At 50.1% G+C, this 23939-nt stretch overlaps 1 protein-coding gene across 1 annotated transcript; it reads left to right on the top strand.

Annotated features, from left to right (window-relative positions):
• Positions 1 to 1482: 1482 nt before the first annotated feature.
• LOC139273972 (probable G-protein coupled receptor 139) lies at positions 1483 to 4837 on the top strand. Its single transcript, XM_070891043.1, has 2 exons — positions 1483 to 1552; positions 3927 to 4837. Exons 1-2 carry the CDS (start codon positions 1483 to 1485, stop codon positions 4835 to 4837), a joined length of 981 nt encoding a protein of 326 aa, XP_070747144.1.
• Positions 4838 to 23939: the final 19102 nt, after the last annotated feature.

The following is a 23939-nucleotide window of genomic DNA, read 5'->3' as shown; positions in this document are numbered from 1 at the left end:
CCGGTGTAGCTCCCCTGCTCTTCATCAAAATAGTGCCATAGCATCGTTTATGTCCACCTGAGAAAGCAGACATGGCCTCTGGGTAACATCTCCTCCAAAAGATGGCACCTCCGGCAGTGCAGCACATTTTCAGAACTGCACGTGACTGTCAGCCTAGCTTTATATGCCAAGGTCTCTGGAGTGCGATTTGCAATACGATGCGAGGGTGCTACAACCTGTGCCACAGATTATCATTAAAATAAAGGTTTAACATGTTTTTGTTAAAGGCATATGGTTAAAATAACGATAGGCAGAGTAATAAATGGAACGCTTTTAAAAATTGGTTGAAAGTTCTTAAAAATAGATTTGTTGTGTTTTCATTGTCTTGATTGGTTGTGAATATAATGCATTTTTGTGTTTGTGTCCTCCATCTATTTTAATGTTCATCAGCATGTTAAGAAGTGTTGTTATTTTTATTAAGGATGGAAACAACATGAAGAGTTTTTTTATGCTAGAAGTGTCTTTAACAGTTTTTATTGCGAGCTGATGTTAACATAATTCATTTCAATTTAGCTCTTTCAATTCTACTGTTCTGAAGGTTTAAGTTTTAAGATAAAGTCCAAACATATTAGAACTCATCGTATGGGATATTTTTCAGTACAGCATCTTAGAAATTTACAGCACAGAAGGAGGACTATGGGCCCATGGTGTGTTTCCCGGCCGGAACAGAGCCACGCAGACTAATCCCACTTTCCAGTTGTTGGTTTGTAGCCTTATACCTTACTGCACGTCAATTGCATATCCATATAATTTATATATGTGATGAGGTGTTCTGCCTCTACCGACTTTCTGGCAGTGAATTTCGGAGCACCACAACTCTCTCGTCGAAAAAGACGACCTCAAATCCGTCCTAAACCTTCTTCCACTTCCTGTAAGTCAATGCCCACTGTTTATTGACCTCTCTGCTAGGGGAAATATGTCTTTCCTATACACTCTATCTAAGCCCTCGTAAATTTATAGACCGCAATGAGGTATCTCCTCAGCCTTATCTGTTCCAAAGAAAACAACCCCATCCTAAGCAATCATTCCTTATAGCTATAATGCTCCAGCCTTGTCATTGTCAATCTCCTTTTCCCCTATATTTCCTCAAATGTGATGTCCAGAAGTGCACGCAACAATGCAGCAGTACTTCCGGCGATGTAACGACAGTGAAATGGGAGCAGATCCCAAGAAATTCGGGACACTATGTCCAATGGTTTCTTGGATCCACGTTAATTACATCGTCATGCATATCGCCACAGTTTTGGAACATATCTTCAATTGCATTGAAAGGAACAACGGCAGGAAAGCGAATTACGTAATCTGTTTGTTCAGAGGACTGTAATTAACAAGAAGCTAATTCTCTCACTGGAGACTCAAGACAGGTATAAACGTGGAAGCCATTGAACGTGTCACAGAGCTAAAGCCTACAGCTTGTAGGATCAACATAATTTCTCAGAGAATATGCACGGTCCAGCAATTGGTCCAGTCTATGCCATTTACTATCCTGTCCTCGCAGCTGTTGGCACTCCGTGTAAGTAGCTAAGGTGTGGATTGTGCAACCGGCATGTCAAAGCCGAGCCTTACTTTGCTGTTGTATCTACAAATCTCTGTCTCTTCCCTTAAGATTGGGCCGACGTTCTCTCATCTTCTGCTGTGCATGAGATTAAGCCATTTTAATTGAGATCCCACCTTGAAATCATAAATGATTGAAAGTATAGAGCTCGCTGTTGTTGATTCTAGCAGCTGAATATAAAACTGTTTCCTGTGACGTAGCCCTGTGTATCATTGCAAAGGAGGTGTTCACCCATTATTGCCATCACAAATTTCTCCCTTCCAATGGAGAAGATCGTGTGTTCAAGTCAAACTCCAGAGACATGTAGCACAAAAATCCAGGCTGACACTCCAGTGCAGTGCTCAGAAAGTGCTGCATTGTTGGTGTGAGATCTTTTGGATGAGACGTAAAACTGAGTTCTCCACTGAGGTGGACGTCAAAGACTTGGTCAGGTCAGAGGAGGTTTACCTGAACAAGGGACGTCAATTATGTTGGGAAATTGGGATTGTTCTCCGCCGAGCAGCGAATATTAAGAGGCAAACGAATAGGTGCATTCAACATTATGAGGGGTTTTCATACAAGAAATAGCGATAAATGTAGGACACTGGCAAATTGGTCGGTAACTCGAGGTCCTAGATTTACAACAAAATGAAAAATAACTCGAGGAAACATGAGGATATGTTTTTCACAGTGGGAGGTTAAAATCTCGAATGCACGACCTGAAAGCGTGATGGGAGCAGGTTCCATAAAATTCAAACTGGTTTTGTACATGTGCTTGAAGCGGAGAATTGTGTACTGTTATGGAGAGGAACCTGGGGTGTGAGATTACACCAGACAGTTCTTTCAAAGAGCTGGCCAGGCATGATGGACCTAATGACCACCTTCTGTGCTGTAAGATTCTATGGTCCTATGGTATTATAGTGCACTGCAGTGTATTAATTGCATTGCGGTATATTTTATGGTGCGAGTGTATATTAATGAAATAATTGTATTATAATGCATTATGTGTTATTACACTTCTAATAGTTCATTAGTTTTATAATGGTGCATTGCCTGGTGGTTTACTGTGGTATATTACAGGGTAGTGCTTCGTTAGCGTGCACTAATTGCATTACAGTGCATTCTGTGATAATATATTCTATTATGCACGGCATTGTATTATATTACATGGAGGGTGTCAGCATTGGCTCAGTTGGTAGCAGCCTTGTCTCTGAGTCAGAAAGTAGTTGGTTCAGGTCCCACTGAAGAAAATTGAGAACAGAAATCCTGCTGCACTTTTGGAGATGTCATATTTCGGTTGAGACGTTAAGCCAATTCATTCTATCATGTGGGCATAAAAAATCCCATTTTGAAGAGAAGCGGGGGCGATGTAGCTGATGTCCTGGGCCAAAATGTATCCGTCAATCAACAGCACAACATTATTTGGTCATAATCACCTTGCTCTTTGTGAGAGCTTGCTGTGAGAGCTTGCTGTGCACAGATTGGCTGCTGTGTGCTCTGCATAAAAACAGTGATAGTGTTTTATTGGCTGTAAAGCGCGCTGGGACTTTCAGTGATCGTGAAAGATCATTAATTATGTTACGTTGCTTTACACTGTGTTAAAAGGTAACTCACTGTATTATAATGATTTATCTGTATTATAGCTGTATTATCTGTATTATACCATATCGTGTTATGCTGTATTATACTGAATCAATTGTAGGATAGTCCAAAAATCCATCGAATTGCAAAGATTCACTACGCTCTGAGAGAAAAAGATACCTTCTCAGCTCAGTCTTAAATAGTGGCACCTTTAACTTGAGACTAGTTACAGCCTCATCAGTCGGGGGAAACATCCTCTCAGCATCTTCCTTGTCAAATATTTTTCATTTATGGTGTTACACTGTACGATACTGCTAGACTTATTACAGAGCACTATGTAGTATGGTGATGTTGCGTCACCCACATACCAAGAAGGTGCAACTAAATACATTTTCTATTTTCGGTTAGAAAGCGAGAGCGACTGATAGTTAACCACTGCAGTCCGTGCACTGAGAATTATTTCACAATGCTATTGGGTAGAGAGTTCCAGAATTTCAACAGAGCGATAATACAGGATGGTGTTTGATTTAAAATTGAATTTAAAGCTGATGCAGCAGCTGCCCTTGTATTTGTTGGTGTGGAGGCCGCGGATTTGGAGATCTTGGCGGATTGCTACAGAGCACGCTGTATATGGTAAACACTGCAGCCGGTAGTAGTTGGAGTGGATGCTTCGGTTTCATGTGGAAGAACTTGACCAAATATCAAAATTGTAAATTACAAAGTCGTGCTTCTATTGTGAATTTCATTGTCTTTTTCCTGCTATTTTTAACAGTGAACTTGGTGGCGATTTTCATCCTGTCGCGGGGAAAGTGCGGGCTCTCCATATGCATCACTCACTACCTGGTTGGAATGGCAGCAACTGATCTGTTGGTCATCGTTAGCGCAGTGATACTGAACCGGATTGGCGGGATTTATTTCCGGGACAGTTGGGTCTCCACCACTCCCGCCTGTAGTCTCAGTACGGTGCTGGTTTACACAGCCAGAGACAGTTCCGTCTGGTTAACGGTCGCTTTCACCTTCGATCGATTCGTAGCCATTTGCTGCCTGGAGCTGAAAACTAGATATTGCACCGTGAAAACCGCGGCTGTGGTTATAGCGGCTGTTTGTGTGCTCAGCTGTTTGAAGAACATCCCCTTTTACTTTACCTACCAACCCTTGTATGTCGTCAACAGAGTGCCCTGGTTTTGTGACATCAAATTAAGCTACTACACTTCCCCCGTATGGAAAGCCTATGACTGGCTCGACCGTATTCTAACACCGTGCCTCCCTTTCTTTCTGATTCTGCTGCTCAATGTCCTGACAGTCAGGCACATTATAGCAGCTAATAGAGCCCGCAGGGGACTCCGGGGTAACAGGGACAGTGAGAATCACAGAGACGTGGAGATGGAGAACCGGAGAAAGTCCATCATTTTACTCTTTGCTATATCTCTCAGTTTCCTGCTGTTGTGGATAACGTATGTGGTCCATTTCCTGTATGTCAGAATTATAGGCGATTCTTACTTCACAGGTTTCAATTTCAATGACCAACGGTTTGTTCTGCAGGAAAGTACAAACATGCTGCAGCTCCTCAGCTCCTGCACCAACACCTTTATTTATGCAGTGACCCAGACCAATTTCAGGGAAGAACTGAAGAATGCGGTGAAATATCCTCTGACTTTCGTTGCTAATTGCTTCAAACAGTGAACTCAAATGTTTCACACGTTGATTATGGCTCACGTTCCATCTGTGGAGTTTCTATGTTTGGTTTTGGAACTCAGTTTCTTCCAAATGCTCGCTGCCCTAATTATTATCGCATGCACTCCATCTGAGACTCTCTTTCATCAAGCTTTGCCAAAACTTCAAATAAATTACTTGCATGTATAAAGCGCCGTTCATGCTCTTGTGTAAGCAATCAATTCCGACACCAAATATAGGTTTTCAACTTTATTGCTTTCATTGTATTTGACCCACACAATTTTTTAAGCAGTATATATGCGGAGAAATAAAATACATTAGCGCGATTTCCCCACGTGGAGATGTGACCTTGTCGATCCTTTTCGATTCCGACTCTCCCCCTAAAAGAAATTCAGAAAAGCTTCAGCTTCTCACGAAAACTGCCATTGCTGATTCATTACAGCCTGGTAAGTGTCATTGTAAGCAAGAGCCTCAGAACAAGTCTTTCCTCAAAACAACAGGGGGCAACTTGTTTATCATTTGTCGCATAGTCTCACATCCTATCTCGAGAGTCTTTAATGTCTCGTTTCAAAATATGGCCAGAAATGACGGAAACAGACACAAATCACAAGCCTTCAGTTTCAGCTAAAACTCAGACAACTGTTGCAGCTAATTCGTACCCTGACACACTTAACACGAAAGCATCCTAGGAATGAACAACGTTTAACCATTTCACTATTTCCAGCTACAGTACAAATCTAAAAGGTATCTATAAGTAAAATAAATCAGTAAGTTTAATCATACCTGATTAAACCAAACCCTAACCCTTTTACATAAGTATACACAACGAGGATATCTTGCATTTGATAAATCACGAAGCTCGTCACAGACATTGCAGTACTTTTCAAGTGTAGACATTACTGCAAGGTAGGAAATTGCAGCAGATAATTCACGCGGAGAAAATCCCACATACACCAATGAGATAAATTACCAAATAGTCTGGCTTTGGTGCTGCAGAATAATTGTCAGGACACCAGGCAAAATTCCTCTTCTCTTATTCCACTTGCGCACAAGATATTTTATAACTATCTGAGAGGGCAAACTGGGAGGCAGTTTAACATTTAATCTGAAAAGTGACACGTCCGACAGTGCAATACTCCCTCGGTATTGCAGTACGAGTATCAGCGTATATCATGGGCTCAAGCCTCTGGAGGAGTTACTTGAAACCAGAACTTTCTGACTCAGGCGAGAGTACCGGTATTTCAAATTGGCTGTGAAGGACTTTGAGAGTTCTCATGTGTTTTAACAAGGCATGTTATTTCTTAATTATTCGATCAGGGATCAGCTAGCAAATGCACATGCGTTTGTCTCCCACACACGTTGCTCCTTCCTCGCGGATACTAGAAACTTTTGGGTGATTTTTCTTCTAACAGCTTGAAGTTAAGCAACAGATTAAGTGGTCATATATTTAATTTCTGTTTGTTGGGGCTTGGCTCCTCCCCCAGTATCCTCCTCCCCCAGTATTCCCCCTCCCCCAGTATTCCCCCTCCCCAAGTATCCCCCTCCCCCGGTATTCCCCCTCCCCCAGTATTCCCCCTCCCCCAGTATCCCCCTCCCCCAGCATTCCCCTCCCCCAGTATTCCCCCTCCACCAGTATCCCCCTCCCCCGGTATTGCCCCTCACCCAGTATCCCCCTCCCCCGGTATTCCCCCACCCCCAGTATCCTCCTCCACCAGTATCCTCCTCCCCAGTATCCTCCTCCCCCAGTATCCCCCTCCCCCAGTATCCCTCTCCCCCAGTATTCCCCCCCAGTATTCCTCCTCCCCAGTATCCTCCTCCCCCAGTATACCCCTCCATCAGTATCCTCCTACCCAGTATTCCCCCTCCCCCAGTATCCCCCTCCCCCAGTATTCCCCCTCCCCAGTATACTCCTCCCCCGATATTCCCGCTCCCCCTATATCCCCCTCCCCCAGTATCCCCCTCCCCCGGTATTCCACCTCCCCCAGTATCCCCCTCCCCCAGTATATCCCTCCCCAGTATTCCCCCTCCTCCAGTATTCTCCTCCCCCGGTATTCCGCCTCCCCCAGTATCCTCCTCCCCAGTATTCCTCCTCCCCCAGTAGCCCCCTACCCCAGTATTCCCCTCCCCCAGTATCCCCCTCCCCCAGTATCCCAATCCCCCAGTATCCTCCTCCCCCAGTATTCCCCCTCCCCCAGTATCCCCCTCCCCCAGTATTTCCCCCTCCCCCAGTAACCCCTCCCCCAGTATTCCCCCTCCCCAGTATCCTCTTCCCTCGGTATTCCCCCTCCCCCAGTATCCTCCTCCCCCAGTATCCCCCTCCCCCAGTATTCCCCTCCCCAGTATCCCCCTCCCCCAGTATCCCAATCCCCCAGTATCCTCCTCCCCCAGTATTCCCCCTCCCCCAGTATCCCCCTCCCCCAGTATTCCCCCTTCCCCAGTAACCCCTCCCCCAGTATTCCCCCTCCCCCAGTATCCTCTTCCCTCGGTATCCCCCCTCCCCCAGTATCCTCCTCCCCCAGTATCCCCCTCCCCCAGTATTCCCCCTCCACCAGTATCCCCCTCCCCCAGATTCCCCCCCACCCCCAGTATTCCCCCTCACCCAGTGTCCCCCTCCCCCAGTATCCCCCTCCCCAGTCTCCCCGTCCCCCAGTATCCTCCCTCCTCCAGTATTCCAGACCCCAGTATCCACCTCTCCCAGTATCCTCCCTCCCCCATTATCCCAGTTCCCAGTATCCACCTCTCCCAGTATCCCCCCTCCCCCAGTATCCCAGTCCCCAGTTTCCATCTCTCCCAGTATTCCCCCTCCTCCTGTATCCGCTCAGTATCCCACCTCCTCATGTATTCCCCAGTATCCCCCGGCCCCTCTTTGCCCCCAGTATCCACCCTTCCCCTGTATTGTGTTCCGAACACAGATGAGACTGCACACAGAGGAGGTTAAAGTAACAGTGACCTCAGTCTTTATTAAGACACTCCAGAGTGAGGAACAGGCCTTAGGGGCCGGCTAATGTACAGTGCTCCCAAGGGATGCTGGGATCTCTTGGCTCTTAAAGGGGATGCACTCCCTTGTGGCAGAACATGTGAGTGCATGCTTTACAGATACACAGCACCCTGTATCCCCCCTCCCCCTGTATTTCGCCTCCATATCACCCTAGTATCCCCCACTTCTCCTGTATCCCCCCTGTATCCTTCCAGTATCCACCCTCCTCCTGTATCCTCCCAGTATTACCCCTCCTGTATCCCCCCCAGTATCTCTCTCCTCCTGTATCCCCCACTATCCCCCCTCCTCCTGAATCCCCCCAGTATCTCCCTCCTCCTGTATTCCCCAGTATCCTCCCTCCTCCAGTATCCCCCCAGTATCCTCCCTCCTCCTTTATCCCCCCAGTATCTCCCTCCTCCTGTATACCCCCATTATTACCCCTCCTCCTGTATCCCCCCAGTATCCTCCCTCCTCCTGTATCCCCCCAGTATCCTCCCTCCTCCTGTATCCCCCCAGTATCCTCCCTCCTCCTGTATACCTCCTGGATCCCCAGTCCCCCAGTATCCCCCCCGTATCACCCCTCTCCCAGTATCCCCCGCCCGTGTATCTCCCCTCCATCATCCCCCTGTAACTCCACTCACCCAGTATCCCCCGCCCCCTATATCCACCAAGTGTCCCCTTCCCTGTATCCTCCTCCCCTGTATTTCCCCTCCATCTCTCCCGTATCCGCCTCCTCCAGTATGCCCCAGTATACCCCCTTCCCAGTATCAGCCCACAATCTGCAGCCCCACAGTATCCCCCCTGGTATCTCCCCGCCCCCTGTATCCCCCCAGTATCCCCCATCCCCAAGTATGCCCCTTCCCCCTGTATCTCCCCTCCATCACCCTCCTGTAACCACCCTCCCCCAGTAATCCCCCCTCCTCCGATATCCCCCAGTATCCCCCTTCTCCTGTATCCCCACGCCCCCTATATCGCCCCAGAACCCCCCTCCTCCTGTTCCCCCCAGTATCCCCCTCCTCCTGTTCCCTCAGTATCCCCCTCCTCCTGTTCCCCCCAGTATCCCCCTCCTCCTGTTCCCCCAGTATCCCCCTCCTCCTGTTCCCCCAGTATCCCCCTCCTCCTGTTCCACCCAGTATCCCCCTCCTCCTGTTCCCCCAGTATCCCCCTCCTCCTGTTCCCCCTGTATCCCCCCAGTATCCCCTTCCTCCAGTTCCCCCCAGTATCCCCCTCTTCCTGTTCCCCACAGTAAGCCCCCTCCCCCAGTTTGCCCCTTCCCCTGTATCCCCCCAGTAATTTCCATCCCCCAGTACAACACCGCCCCCTATATCCCTCCAGTATCGCCTTTCCCCTGTAACCCCCTCCTCCTGTATCCTCCCAGTATACCCCTCCTACTGTATCCCAATATCCCCCTCCTCCTGTTCCCCCAATATCCCCCTCCTCCTGTTCCCCCCAGTATCCCCCTCCTCCTGTTCCCCCCAGTATCCCCCTCCTCCTGTTCCCCCAGTATCCCGCTCGTCCTGTTCCCCCAGTATCCCCCTCCTCCTGTTCCCCCAGTATCCCCCTCATCCTGTTCCCCCTGTATCCCCCCGTATCCCCCTCCTCCTGTTCCCCCCAGTATCCCCCTCCTCCTGTTCCCCACAGTAACTCCCCTCCCCCAGTTTTCCCCTTCCCCTGTATCCCCCCAGTATTCCCCATCCCCCAGTACAACACCGCCCCCTATATCCCTCAGTATCGCCTTTCCCCTGTAACCCCCTCCTCCTGTATCCTCCCAGTATACCCCTCCTCCTGTACCCCAATATCCCCCCTCCCCAGTATAGCAATGCCCCTTAAATCCCCTCAGTATCCCCCTTCCTCCTCTATCCCCCAGTATCCCCCTCCTCCTGTTCCCCCCAGTATCCCCCCTCCTCCTGTATCCCCCAGTATACCCCCTCCTCCTGTATCCCCCCAGTATCCCCCTCCTCCTGTTCCCCCAAGTATCACCCCTCCCCCTGTTCACCCCAGTATCCCCCCTTCTTATGTTTCCCCCCAGTATTCTCCCTCCTCCTGTTTCCCCCAGTATCCCCCTCCTCCTGTTTCCCCCCAGTATCTCCCCTCCTCCTGTTCCCCCCAGTATCCCCCTCCTCATGTTCCCGCCAGTATCCCCCGCCCCCTGTATCCCCCTCCCCCAGTATCCCCCTGTATCCCCCCAGTATCCCCAGCCCCCTGTGTTCCACTGTATCCCCCAGTATTCCCCTGTATCCCCCAGTATCCCCAGCCCCCTGTATCCCCCAGTATACCCCACCTGTATCCCCCCATATCCCCCGCCCCCTGGATCCCCCCAGTATCCCCAGCCTCCTGTATCCCCCAGTATATCCCCCCCTGTATCAAGCCGTATCCCGCGCCCCCTGTGTTCCCCCAGGATCCTCCCTGCTCCTGTATCCCCCCAGTATCCCCCTTCTCCTGTATCCTCCCAGTATCCTCCCTCCTCCTGTAACCCCCCAGTATCCCCCCTCCTCCTGTATCCCCCAGTATCCTCCCTCCTCCTGTATATCCCAGTATCCTCCCTCCTCCTGAATCCCCCCAGTATCCTCCCTCCTCCTGTATCTGCCCGTATCCCCAGTCCCCCAGTATCCCCCCAGTATCCCCCCTCCCCAAGTATGCCCCCTCCCCTGTATCTCCCCTCCATCACCCTCCTTTAATCACCCTCCCCCAGTAATCCCCCCTCCTCCGATATCCCCCAGTATCCCCCTTCTCCTGTATCCCCACACTCCCTATATCGCACCAGTATCCCCCTCCTCCTGTTCCCCCCAGTATCCCCCTCCTCCTGTTCCCCCAGTATCCCCCTCCTCCTGTTCCCCCAGTATCCCCCTCCTCCTGTTCCCCCCAGTATCACCCTCCTCCTGTTCCACCCAGTATCACCCTCCTCTTGCTCCCCCAGTATCCCCCTCCTCCTGTTCCCCCAATTATCCCCCTCCTCCCGGTCCCCCATTATCCCCCTCCTCCTGTATCCCACCAGTATCCCCTCTCCTCCTGTATCCCCCCCAGTATCCTCCCTCCTCCTGTATCCCCTCAGTGTCCTCGCTCATCCTGTATCCCCCCAGTATCCTCCCTCCTCCTGTATCACCCCTGTATCCCCAGTCCCCCAGTATCCCCCCCGTATCACCCCTCTCCCAGTATCCCCCTCCCGTGTATCTCCCCTCCATCATCCCCCTGTAACTCCCCTCACCCAGTATCCCCCGCCCCCTATATCCCCCAAGTGTCTCCTTCCCTGTATCCCCTCCCCTGTATTTCCCCTCCATCTCCCCCGTATCCCCCTCCTCTAGTATTATCCCAGTATACCCCCTCCCCAGCAACATCCCACAATCTGCAGCCCCACAGTATCCCCCCTGGAATCCCCCCGCCCCCTGTATCCCCCCAGTATCCCCCCTCAAAAAGTATGCCCCCTCCCCCTGTATCTCCCCTCCATCACCCTCCTGTAATCACCCTTCCCCTGTAATCACCCCTCCTCCTATATCCCCCAGTATCCCCCTTCTCCTGTATCCCCACGCCCCCTATATCGCCCCAGTACCCCCTCTCCTCCTGTTCCCTCCAGTATCCCACTCCTCCTGTTCACCCAGTATCCTCCTCCTCCTGTTCCCCCAGTATCCCCCTCCTCCTGTTCCCCCAGTATCCCTCTCCTCCTGTTCCCTCAGTATCCCCCTCCTCCTGTTACCCCCCAGTATCCCCCTCCTCCTGTTCCCCCCAGTATCTCCCTCCTCCTGTTCCCCCAGTATCCCCCTCCTCCTGTTCCCCCCAGTATCCCCCTCCTCCTGTTCCCCCCAGTATCCCCCTCCTCCGGTTCAACCAGTATCCCCCCAGTATCACCCTCCTCCTGTTCCCCCCAGCATCCCCCTCCTCCTGTTCCCCCCATTATCCCCCCTCCCCCAGTTTGCCCTTTCCCCTGTATCCCCCCAGTATTCCCCAAACCCCAGTACAACACCGCCCCCTATATCCGACCAGTATCGCCCTTCCCCTGTAACCCCCTCCTCCTGTATCCTCCCAGTATACCCCTTCGCATGTAGTCCAATATTCCCCGCTCCCCAGTATAACAATGCTCCCTATATCCCCCCAGTATCCCCCCTCCTCCTGTATCCCCCCAGTATCCCCCTCCAACTGTTCCCCCCAGTATCCCTCTCCTCCTGTTTCCCCCAGTAACCCACGCCCCCTGTATCCCCCTCCCCCAGTATCCAACTGTATCCCCCCAGTATCCCCAGCGCCCTGTATCCCCCAGTATACCCCCCTGTAAACTCCGGTATCCCGCGCCCCCTGTATCCCAACATATCCTCCGCCCCCTCTATCCCCCAGTATACTCCCCTGTATTCCCGTGTATGCTCCGCCCCCTGTATCCCCCCCATATCCCCCGCCCCCTGTATCCTGCATTAGGATGGAGAATGAAACAGTTAATTCAGAGACCATGGTCCAGAACTGAAATAAGGGTAACTTTGAAGGTATGAGGCGTGAATTGGCTAGGGTAGATTGGCGAATGATACTTAAGGTGTTGACTGTGGATGGGCAATGGCAGACATTTAGAGACTGCATGGATGAATTACAACAATTGTACATTCCTGTCTGGCGTAAAAATAAAAAAGGGAAGGTGGCTCAACCGTGGCTATCTAGGGAAATCAGGGATAGTATTAAAGCCAAGGAAGTGGCACACAAATTGGCCAGAAATAGCAGCGAACCTGGGGACTGGGAGAAATTTAGAACTCAGCAGAGGAGGACAAAGGGTTTGATTAGGGCAGGGAAAATGGAGTACGAGAGGAAGCTTGCAGGGAACATTCAGGCGGATTGCAAAAGTTTCTATAGGTATGTAAAGAGAAAAAGGTTAGTAAAGACAAACGTAGGTCCTCTGCAGTCAGAATCAGGGGAAGTCATAACGGGGCACAAAGAAATGGCAGACCAATTGAACAAGTACTTTGGTTCAGTATTCACTAAGGAGGACACAAACAACCTTCTGGATATTAAAAGGGGTCAGAGAATCTAGTAAGGAGGACGAACTGAGGGAAATCTTTATTAGTCGGGAAATTGTGTTGGGGAAATTGATGGGATTGAAGGCCGATAAATCCACAGGGCCTGATGGACTGCATCCCAGAGTACTTAAGGAGGTGGCCTTGGAAATAGCGGATGCATTGACAGTCATTTTCCAACATTCCATAGACTCTGGATCAGTTCCTATCGAGTGGAGGGTAGCCAATGTAACCCCACTTTTTAAAAAAGGAGGGAAGAGAGAAAGCAGCGAATTATAGACCGGTCAGCCTGACCTCAGTCGTGGGTAAAATGATGGAATCAATATTTAAGGATGTCATAGCAGCGCATTTGGAAAATGGTGACATGATAGATCCAAGTCAGCATGGATTTGTGAAAGGGAAATCATGTTTGACAAATCTTCTGTAATTTTTTCAGGATGTTTCCAGTAAAGTGGACAAAGGAGAACCAGTTGATGTGGTATATTTGGACTTTCAGAAGGCTTTCGACAAGGTCCCACACAAGAGATTAATGTGCAAAGTTAAAGCCCATGGGATTGGGGGTAGTGTGCTGACGTGGATTGAGAACTGGTTGTCAGACAGGAAGCAAAAAGTAGGAGTAAATGGGTACTTTTCAGAATGGCAGGCAGTGACTAGTGGGGTACCGCAAGGTTCTGTGCTGGGGCCCCAGCTGTTTACATTGTACATTAATGATTTAGACGAGGGGATTAAATGTAGTATCTCCAAATTTGCGGATGACACTAAGTTGGGTGGCAGTGTGAGCTGCGAGGAGGATACTATGAGGCTGCAGAGTGACTTCTTAGGTTAGGTGAGTGGGCAAATGCATGGCAGATAAAATATAATGTCGATAAATGTGAGGTTATCCACTTTGGTGGTAAAAACAGAGAGACAGACTTTTTTGTGAAAGATGACAGATTAGGAAAAGGGAAGGTGCAACGAGACCTGGGTGTCATGGTACATCAGTCATTGAAGGTTGGCATGCAGGTACAGCAAGCGGTTTAGAAAGCAAATGGCATGTTGGCCTTCATAGCGAGGGGATTTGAGTACAGGGGCAGGGAGGTGTTGCTACAGTTGTACAGGGCCTTGGTGAGGCCACACCTGGAGTATTGTGTACAGTTTTGGTCTCCTAACTTGAGGAAGGACATTCTTGCTATTGAGGGAGTGCAGCGAAGATTCACCAGACTGATTCCCGGGATGGTGGGACTGACCTATCAAGAAAGACTGGATCAACTCGGCTTGTATTCACTGGAGTTCAGAAGAGTAAGAGGGGACCTCATAGAAATGTTTAAAATTCTGACGGGTTTGGACAAGTTGGATGCAGTAAGAATGTTCCCAATGTTGGGGAAGTCCAGAACCAGGGGTCACAGTCTAAGAATAAGGGGTAAGCCATTTAGGACCGAGATGAGGAGAAACTTCTTCACCCAGAGAGTGGTGAACCTGTGGAATTCTCTACCAGAGAAAGTAGTTGAGGCCAATTCACTAAATATATTCAAAAGGGAGTTAGATGAAGTCCTTACTATTCGGGTGATCAAGGGGTATGGCAAGAAAGCAGGAAGGGGGTACTAAAGTTTCATGTTCAGCCATGAACTCATTGAATGGCGGTGCAGGCTAGAAGGGCTGAATGGCCTGCTCCTGCACCTATTTTCTATGTTTCTAAGTTTCTGTCCCCCCGTATCCTCCGCCCCCTGTATCCCCCCGTATCCTCCGCCCCCTGTATCCCCCGCCCCCTGTATCCCCCTCCCCCTGTATCCCCCTGTATCCGCCAGTATACCACCCCCCCAGTATCCCCCTGTAAAGTATCCCCCTGTATACACCCCCCTCTATCCCCCCGTATCTTCCGCCCCCTGGACCCCCCTGGACTCTCTCCCGCTCCCATTGTCCTCCCAGTCACAATGCGCAGGAGCCCACTGCGCAGGCTGGAGGTGGGGCATGCGCAGTGTCACACTGATCAGAGCCGGACGCAAGCTGGGGCGGGCTGAGGAAGTTTCGAACTTTTCAGACAAAACGCGAATCATCGATCCGCAGGGGAGTAAGGCAATCGGCAGGTAAGCTTCATAAACACCGGGTGTACGTCGCTCAGCCGGACTCAGACACTACTGGTCCCGCATTTGCAGCTGCGGGCTCTTCCGCAGTTCTGGACCCAGGCTGGCGGCCGCCACCTTTGTAAAGGAAAGATATCCGTTTGTGTGATTCATCGAGACACAGAGCGCATGCGTGCTCGTCTTTGCAAAATGGCGACGTGTAGGCGGGCTTCAGGATTCCAGTGATTGAACCCAGCCAGAGTCAGACCTTCCGGGGAGGGGAAACAGTGAGTGTAGAACTGAACCCAGCCTGAGTCAATACCTTCAGGGGAGGGGAACCAGTGAGTGTAGAACTGAACCCAACCAGAGTCAGACCTTCAGGGGAGGGTAATCAGTGAGTGCAGAACTGAACCCAGCCAGAGTCAGCACCTTTAGGGGAGGGGAACCAGTGAGTGTGGAACTGAACCCAGCCAGAGTCAGTACCTTCAGGGGAGAGGAACCAATGAGTGTAGAACTGAACCCAGCCAGAGTCAGCACCTTCAGGGGAGGGGAACCAGTGAGTTAGAACTGAACCCAGGCAGAGTCAATACCTTCAGGGGAGGGGAATCAGTGAGTGTAGAACTGAACCCAGCCAGAGTCAACATTTTCAGGGGAGATGACCTTCAGGGGAGGGGAACCAGTGAGTGTAGAACTGAATATTGGGAGTGTAGGACAAGCTGCCTTCAGACGTGCGATGTGTTTGAATTTCAGGAAGAGTGTATGGTGTGGGGATTTACTGCTTTGGAGGAACAAAAGAGGAAATAATGTTCCATAGAATCTAGAATTGTCTGTTTTGAATTTCTGTCCTGTACTTGCAGTAATGAATTTTGTAAACTCCTTTTCCAGGGCATTCGAGGGGCAGGATTTGCAGACGGGGAACTCAAACCAAACATCATGTCAAGATCTGATGGAATCACTCGATTGCTCAGGACTTGAATATCATCGGCCTTTGAATGTGGAAGGAGAAAAGTTTGTCTGTTCTGTCTTTGGGAAAAAATTTCAAACATCAGTGTGACTGGTAAAGCACCGAGACACACACACAACCGAGTGAGAGTGTTCCAGTGCACTGACTGTGGAAAGAGCTTGAACCAGTTTCACAGCCTGAAAAAACATCATAGCATTGACAGCGGGGAGAAACAGTATACATGTTCTGTGTGTGGACGTGGCTTCCACTGATCGTGGAGCCTGGAGAGACACAAGGACACCTGCACCATGGAGAAATGTGGGGACTGTGAGAAGGAATTCAATTATCCATCTGAGCTGGAAGGTTATTGGCACAGTCACACTGGGGACAGGCCGTTCACCTGCTCTGAGTGTGGGAAGGGATTCACTCAGTCATCCAGCCTGCTGACACAGCAGCAAGTTCACACCGGGGAGAGGCAGTTCACCTGCTCTGAGTGTGGGAAGGGATTCACTCGGTCATCCGACCTGCTGATACACCAACAAGTTCACAAGTGAATGCAGGGTTTCCCCAGACTGAATCATGTCCATTCTGAGAGTTGGGCTTTCTGTTTGCTGATATTGATTCCCCATATAACTGGGCTGGAGTTTAATATTTGGGTTATTTGACAAATTAATCAACAGGAAATGGATCAGATAAAAAAAATGATGCTGATTTTGTTTTCATCCATACTTCACCCTTTAAATAACATAAGGAATAGGAGCAGGAGTAGGCCATTGGCCACTCGAACCTGCTCTGCTATTTAATAAGATCATGGCTGCTATGCTCTTAACCTTAGCTTCACTTCCCTGCCTGCTCCCCATCACCCTTCACTCCATTATCGCTCAAAGATCTGTCTATCTTCATCTTAAATATATTCAATGACCCAGCTTCCATTGCTCTCTGGGGTAGAAAATTGCAAAGATTCACGACCATCTGAGAGAAGAAATTTCTCCTAATCTCAGTTCTAAATCGGCAACCCCTTATTCTTAAACTATGCCCCCTAGTTCTAGATTCCCCCACGAGTGGAAACGTCCTCTCTATATCCACCTTGCTGACCCCACTCAGAATCATATATTTCAATAATATCACCTCATTCTTCTAAACTCCAGTGAGTTTAGGCCCAACCTGCTCAACGTTCTTAAGTGAACCCCTTCACCTCAGGAATCAACTGTGAACCTTCTCTCAACTGTCTCCAATGCAAGTATATCTTTCCTTAAATAATGACCAAAACTGTATCCAGTACCCTAGGTGTGGTCTCACCAATACCCTGTACAGTTGTAGCAGGACTACTCTGCTTTTATACTTCATCCCCCTTGGATTAAAGGCTAACATTCCATTTGCTTTCTGTACCTGCACTCTAACGTATTGTGTTTCACACACAAGGACCCACAGGTACCTCTGTACTGCAGCATTTTATATTCCCTCTTCATTTAAATATTTGTATTATTTTTCATGCCAAGGTGCATATCATCATACTTTCGCACATTATACTCTATCTGCCAAATGTTTGCCAATTTCTTAGCCTGTCTGTATCCCTTTGCACATGCATTGTGTGCTCCTCACAACTTGCTTTCCCACCCATCTTCGTAACATCAGCAAACTTGGCTACATTACACTCGGTCCATTCATCTACGTTGTTGATATAGATTGTAAATAGTTGAGGACCCAGCACCGATCCCTGTGGCACCCCACTAGTTACCGTTTGCCAGCCGGAAAATGAACCATTTATCCCGACTCTCTGAAATCTGTTAGTTAGTCCACCCTCTATCCATGCTAATATATTCCCCTCAACTCCGTGAGCTTTTATGTTGTGCTGTAACCGTTTATTTAGCACCATATCAAATGCCTTCTGGTAATCCAAATATACCGCATCCACTGGTTCCCCCTTATCTACTCTGCTCGTTAAATCCTCAAAGAACACCAGCAAATTTGTCAAACGTAATTCCCTTTCCATGAAACCATGCTGACGCTGTTTGTCTGGTATTATGCTTTTCCAAATATCCCGCTACTGCTTCCTTAATAATGGACTCCAGCATTTTCCCAACGACAGATGTTAGGCTAACTAGTCTGTAGTTTCCAGTTTTCTGTCTCCTTCCTTTTTTAAATAGGGGTGTTACATTTGTGGTTTTCGAAACCGCTGTGACTCTCCTCTCTCCGCCGTGGCCCGGGTTTGATTCCCAGCTCACCACACTGCTGCTGCCCTAACCATCGCAGAGCATCATTCGTTGCAGCGATACACAATACACTTCCGTGCCTGCTGTTTTAAAGTTAGCAGTAAATGTCTCGACCTCTCTCCACATATGGAACTAGATTTGTTGATTGACACTGCAAATGTTGCCAACATTTAACTGCAAGTGTCAGTACAATCACGGTTATCATTAGTCTTCCATGTACCTTCTTGCGCTGCATGACCCTAGATTATCACAGCATGGCTATCAGTCAATTCATTGCCACAGTGGAAACAGACAACATTTTAAACATAGCAACGTGTGCAAGACTATAATCAGAGAGTGCCTTGGCCGTGGGCAGTGACATTTAACCTGAGCATTAAGATTTTCATTAAGCCTGGGCTTTTCCTGTATTGCCTATGTTTAGGTTTCAAAGGCGATTTCCCAGCTCTGAATTCCCCGGCAGATAATTCATGGAGTGTTTGATCTAAACGAGATTCAACAGCAATATCAGAAAATCTCTCCTTGATTTGCGACTCTTATCTCTCTTCAGCATCGTGCTGCTAAGGACTGAACCTGTTATAATTTCACCTTGGCCCGGGCTCAATGTGCCTTCGGCCCGTCTCCCCTTCACAACCCATCAGTGCCGAGAAAAAAAACGGACAATTTTACTGCAATTTAATGTTCTGTAACTTTGAATAAACACTCCAGTGTATTTCACTCTGTCTCTGAGCTCTTGCCTGGTGTGCAAGCTTTGTATCTTTATGAACACTTCAGCAGAACAATAAATCAACATATGGAACTAGAATTGCTGATTGACACTGTAAGTTTTCCCAACATTTAACTGCAGTGTGAGAACAACCACGGTTATCATTAGTCTTCCATGTAGCTTCTCGGGTTGCATCACTCTAACTTATCACAGCACGGCTATCAGTCAATTCATTGCCAGGGGGGAAAAATGCACATTTTGAACTTCCTGGAGCTAATTTTCCTGTTTCTTTAGCTAATTCCAGTGTTTCTGGAGTTCCACTTACTGTTTTTGGAAATGCTGATTCCCATGATTCTGGTGCACTCTCCTAATTCCTCCTTATTCTGAAGAATCTAATTCAATTGTTCCAGGAACTCTTAATTCATCTCTTTCTGGTGCTCTTATTTCCCGTGTTTATGGAGCTCATAATTTCACTGCTTCTGGAGCTCTCTCCCAACACAACAGTTTCAGGTGATCTCTCCTAATATCCTGATTTTGGAGCTCCTAATTTCCTTGTTTTTGGCGATTCGAATTCCCCAGTTTCTGGGATTTCTAATTCCCTGTTTCTGGAGCTCTCATAATTCTGCCAATGCTGGAGATCTCGAGTCAGGAATAAGAGTGAGAGAAGTCAGTGAGTGGGGTCAGAGAGTATGGTCATGTGCCAGTGTCAATAGGTGTGGTCAGAGAGTGGGTACAGAGAATGGGTCGGAGGTCAGAGAGTAGGGTCGGTGGTCTGAGTGGAGTGAGGAGACAGTGATTGGGGTCAGAGGTCAGGGATTGGTGTCAGTGAGTGGGGTCCATGGTCTGAGTGGAGTCAGGAGACAGTGATTGGGGTCAGAGGTCAGGGAGTGGGGTAAGTGAGTCGTGCCAGAGATTGGGATCAGGGGTAGGAGAGTGGGTTCAAGGGTGAGTGATTGGGGTAAGTGAGTTGGGTCAGGTGTCCTTTAGTGAGTGCGGTCAAGGGTCAGTGCCTGGGGTCAGGTTTCAGTGAGTGGGGTCAGCGAGTGGGTTCATGGTTCAGAGAGTGGAGTCAATGGGTGAAGGAAGTGGTTTGAGTGTGGTCAGGAGTCAGTGAGTGGGGTCAGTGAGTGGGTTTCGGTGTCAGAGAGTGATGTCAATGAGTGGGGTCAGTGGTTTTTGAGTGAGGTCTGGAATCAATTAGTGGGGTCAGAGAGACGTTGCCCTCTCGAAAAATATCATGTTTCTGAAGGTCCTAAGTCCTCTGTTTCTGGAGCACCTAATTACCCCGTTCCTAGAGCTCCTTCTTCTCCTGATTCTGGAGTTTCTAATTCTCATGCTTCTGGAGCACCTAATATCACTGTTTCTGGAGTTATTCTCCCCTGTTTCTGAAGGTAATTTCTATCTTTCTGGAACTAATGTCCCTGTTTCTGGATATAATTCCCATATTTCTGCAGCTATAATTCTCCTATTTCTAGCACTCTTAATTCACCCGTATTTCAGGCCACTAATTACACTGTTCCTCGGGCTCCGAATTCTCCTGACGTGGGGTCAGGGGCCACTGACTGGGCTCAGGATTCAGTAAGTGGGTCAGTGAATGTGGTCAGTGAGATGGATCAGGTGTCAGTGAGTGAGATCAGAGTGGGATCAGTGGTCAGAAAGTGAGTTTAGAGGTCAGTGTTTCTGATCCTCCTAATGCCCTTGTTTCTGGAGATTCTAATTCCCCTGTTTCTGGAGCATTGTCCGAACTCCAATGCTTTGAGTGATCGCTCCGAGTTCCTATTTTTGGTGCTCCTAATTGCATTGTTTTTGAAGATCACTATTCCCTCGTTTCTGAAACTCCGGATTCCCCTGTTTCTGGAGCTCTCTCATAATTCCGCCGATTCTGGAGATCTGGTCTCAGATCAGAGGTCAGGGAGTTGCGTGAGAGTGTGGTCAGGAGAGAGTGTTTGGGGTCACTTGTCAGTGACTGTATCAAGGAGCCGTGAATGGGGTCAGCGAGTAGGGTTAGTGATTACTGAGTGGGTCAGTGAGAGGGGTCAGGGGTCAGTGAGTCGGGCCAGGGTGTCATTTAGTGGAGTCAGTTAAGTGAGTAGGCTCACTGAGTGGGATCAGTGAGTGGGCACAGTGAGTGGGGTCAGTGAGTGGGATCAGTGAGTGGGCTCAGTCAGTGTGGTCAAGGGTCAGTGAGTGGGGTCAGGGGTCAGTGAGTGGGCACAGTGAGTGGGGTCAGTGAGTGGGCTCAGTCAATGGGGTCAAGTTTCAGTGAGTGGGGTAAGGGGTCAGTGAGTGGGCTCAGTTAGTGGGCTCAGCGGTGTGAGAGGGCGCAGAGAGTGGATTCAGTGAGTGGGCAGAGTGAGTGGGCTCAGAGAGTGGGCTCAGTGAGTGGGGTCAGGGGTCAGTGAGATGGCCCAGTGAGTGGGGTCAGGCTCAGTGAGTGGGCTCAGTGAGTGGCGTCAGAGAGTGGGGAAAGTGAGTGGACTCAACGAGTGGGCTCAGCGAGTGGGGTCAGTGAGTGCGGTCAGAAAGTGGGGTCAGTGAGAGGGATCAGTGAGTGGGGTCAGTGAGTTGGCTCAGTCAGTGTGGTAAAGGTTCAGTGAGTTGGGTCAGTGATTGGGTCAGTGAGTGGAGTCAAAGATCAGTGAGTGGGGTCAGTGAGTAGGGTCAGTGAGAGGGGTCAGTGAGAGGGGTCTGTCAGTGGGCTCAGTCATTGGGTCAAGGCTCAGTGAGTGCGCTCAGCCAGTGGGGTCAGGGGTCAGTAAGTAGGGTCAGGGGTCAGTTAGTGGGCTCAGTGGTGTGAGAGGGCGCAGAGAGTGGACTCAGTGACTGGGCAGAGTGAGTGGGCCCAGAGAGTGGGCTCAGTGAGTGGGGTCTGGGCTCAGTGAGATGGCCCAGTGAGTGGGGTCAGGGTCAGTGAGTGGGGTCAGAGAGTGGTGACAGCGAGTGGACTCAACGAGTGGGCTCAGTGAGTGGGCTCAGTGAGTGGACTCAGTGAGTGGGCTCAGCGAGTGGGCTCAGCAAGTGGGCTCAGTGAGTGGGCTCAGTGAGTGGGGTCAGTGAGTGGGGTCAGTGAGTGGGGTCAGTAAGTGGGGTCAGTAAGTGGGGTCAGGGGTCAGTGAGTGGGGTCAGGGTTCAGTGAGTGGGCTCAGTGAGTGGGGTAAAGGTTCAGTGAGTGGGGTCAGTGATTGGGTCAGTGAGTGGGGTCAAGGATCAGTGAGTGGGCTCAGTGAGTGGGCTCAGTGAGTGGGGTCAATGAGAGGGGTCAGTGAGTGGGGTCAGCGAGTGGGCTCAGTCAGTGGGGTCAAGGCTCAGTGAGTGCGCTCAGTGAGTGGGGTCAGGAGTCAGTGAGTGGACTCTGAGTGGGATCAGGGGTCAGGGGTCAAAGAGAGGGCGCAGAGAGTGTACTCAGTGATTAGGGTCAGTGAGTGGGGTCAGTGAGTGGGCAGAGTGAGTGGGCTCAGAGAGTGAGATCAGAGAGTGGGGTCAGTGATTGGAGTCAGAGGTCAGTGAGTGGGCTCGGTGAGTGAGGTCAGTGAGTGGGCTCAGTGAGTGGGCTCAGTGAGTGGGGTCAGGGGTCAGTGAGAGGGCTAAGTGAGTGGGGTCAGGCTTTAGTGAGTGGGCTCAGTGAGGGGTCTCAGTGAGGGGGCTCAGTGAGTGGGCTCAGTGAGTGGGGTCAGTAAGTGGAGACAGCGAGAGTTCTCAGTGACTTGGGTCAGGGAGTAGGGTCAGTGAGTGGGTTCAGGGAGTGGGGTCAGTGAGTGGGGTCAGTGAGTGGGGTCAGGGGTCAGTGAGTGGGCTCAGTGAGTGAGCTCAGTGAGAGGTCTCAGTGAGGGGGCTCATGAGTGGGCTCAGTGCATGGGCTCAGCGCGTGGGGTCAGTGAGTGGGGTCAGTGGTCAGTGAGTGGGGTCAGTGAGTGGGCTCAGTGGGTGGGGTCAGTGAGTGGGTTCAGTGAGTGGGCTCAGTGAGTGGGCTCAGTGAGTGGGCTCAGTGAGTGGGGTCAGGGGTCAGTGAGTTGGGTCAGTGAGTGGGCACAGTGAGTGGGCTCAGTGAGTGAGCTCAGTGAGTGGGGTCAGGGGTCAGTGAGTGAGTTCAGGGGTAAATGATTGGGGTCAGGGGCCAGTGAGAGGGCCCAGTGACTGGGGTCAGGGTTCAGTGTGTGAGGTCAGTGAGTGAGCTCAGTGAGTGGGGTCAGTGAGTGGGGTCAGAGAGTGGGCTCAGTGAATGGGGTCAGTGAATGGGGTCAGTGAGTGGGCTCAGTGAGTGGGGTCAGTGAGTGGGGTCAGTGAGTGGGGTCAGTGAGTGAGTTGAATGAGTGGGGTCAGGGCTCAGTGAGTGGTCTCAGTGAGTGGGGTCAGTGAATGGGCTTAGTGAGTGTGGTCAGTGGGTGGGGTCAGGTTTCAGTGAATGGGCTCAGTGAATGATGTCCCTGATGACTACGTGTGCGGGAAGTGTATCCGCCTCTAGCTCCTGATGGACCACGTTGCGGAATTGGAGCTGAGGGTGGATTTACTCTGGAGCATGCACGATGCTGAGAATGACTGAGTAGCACATGTAGCGAGTTGCTCTTACTGCAGGTGAAGGGTCCACAGCCAGCTGGAGAATGGAAGACCAGCAGGAAGAGCAGTGCAAGGAAGGTAGTGCAGGGGTCCCCTGCGGTCATCCCCCTGCAAAACAGATACACCGCTTTAGGTACTGTTGAGGAGGATGACTCATCAGGAAAGGGCAGCAGCAGCCAAGTTCATGACACCGTGGCTGGCTCTGCTGCACAGAAGGGTGGGAAAAAGAGTGGGAGAACTATTGTGATTGGAGACTCTATCGTAAGGGGAATAGATAGGAGTTTTTGCGGCCGCAACCGAGACTCCAGGATGGTATGTTGCCTCCCTGGTGCAAGGGTCAAAGATGTCTCGGAGCGGCTGCAGAGAATTCTGGAGAGGGAGGGTGAACAGCCAGTTAAACATGGAAATCCAGAAGTTGATGTTAGCGACTCCCTGCTCCCCCACAGGACCGGAATCAAACACGGCTGTGTCATCATCCCAACCCTCTTCCCAATCTTCCTTGATGCCATGCTCCCCGATGGAGTGGAATTAAAATACAGAACCAATGGGAACCTGTTCAAATTTTGCCGTTTTCAGGCAAGGTCTAAGACCACCCCAACCTCTATCATCGACCGACAGTACGCGGACGACACCTGCGTCTACGTACATAGGCTGAACTCCATGGCATAGTCGATGTTTTTACTGAGGCATACGAAAG

This window comes from Pristiophorus japonicus, chromosome 9 (assembly GCF_044704955.1).
Source record: "Pristiophorus japonicus isolate sPriJap1 chromosome 9, sPriJap1.hap1, whole genome shotgun sequence".
Classification (NCBI taxonomy): Eukaryota; Metazoa; Chordata; class Chondrichthyes; family Pristiophoridae; genus Pristiophorus; species Pristiophorus japonicus.
This window is presented reverse-complemented; position numbering and strand designations above follow the sequence as displayed.

Excerpts from the sequence above, each read along its gene's own strand:
- LOC139273972 (XM_070891043.1), top strand. The coding sequence starts at position 1,483 with ATGCACGGTCCAGCAATTGGTCCAGTCTATGCCATTTACTATCCTGTC. Across the intron at positions 1,553-3,926 it reads CGCAGCTGTTGGCACTCCGT|TGAACTTGGTGGCGATTTTC; the intron begins GTAAGTAGCTAA and ends TATTTTTAACAG.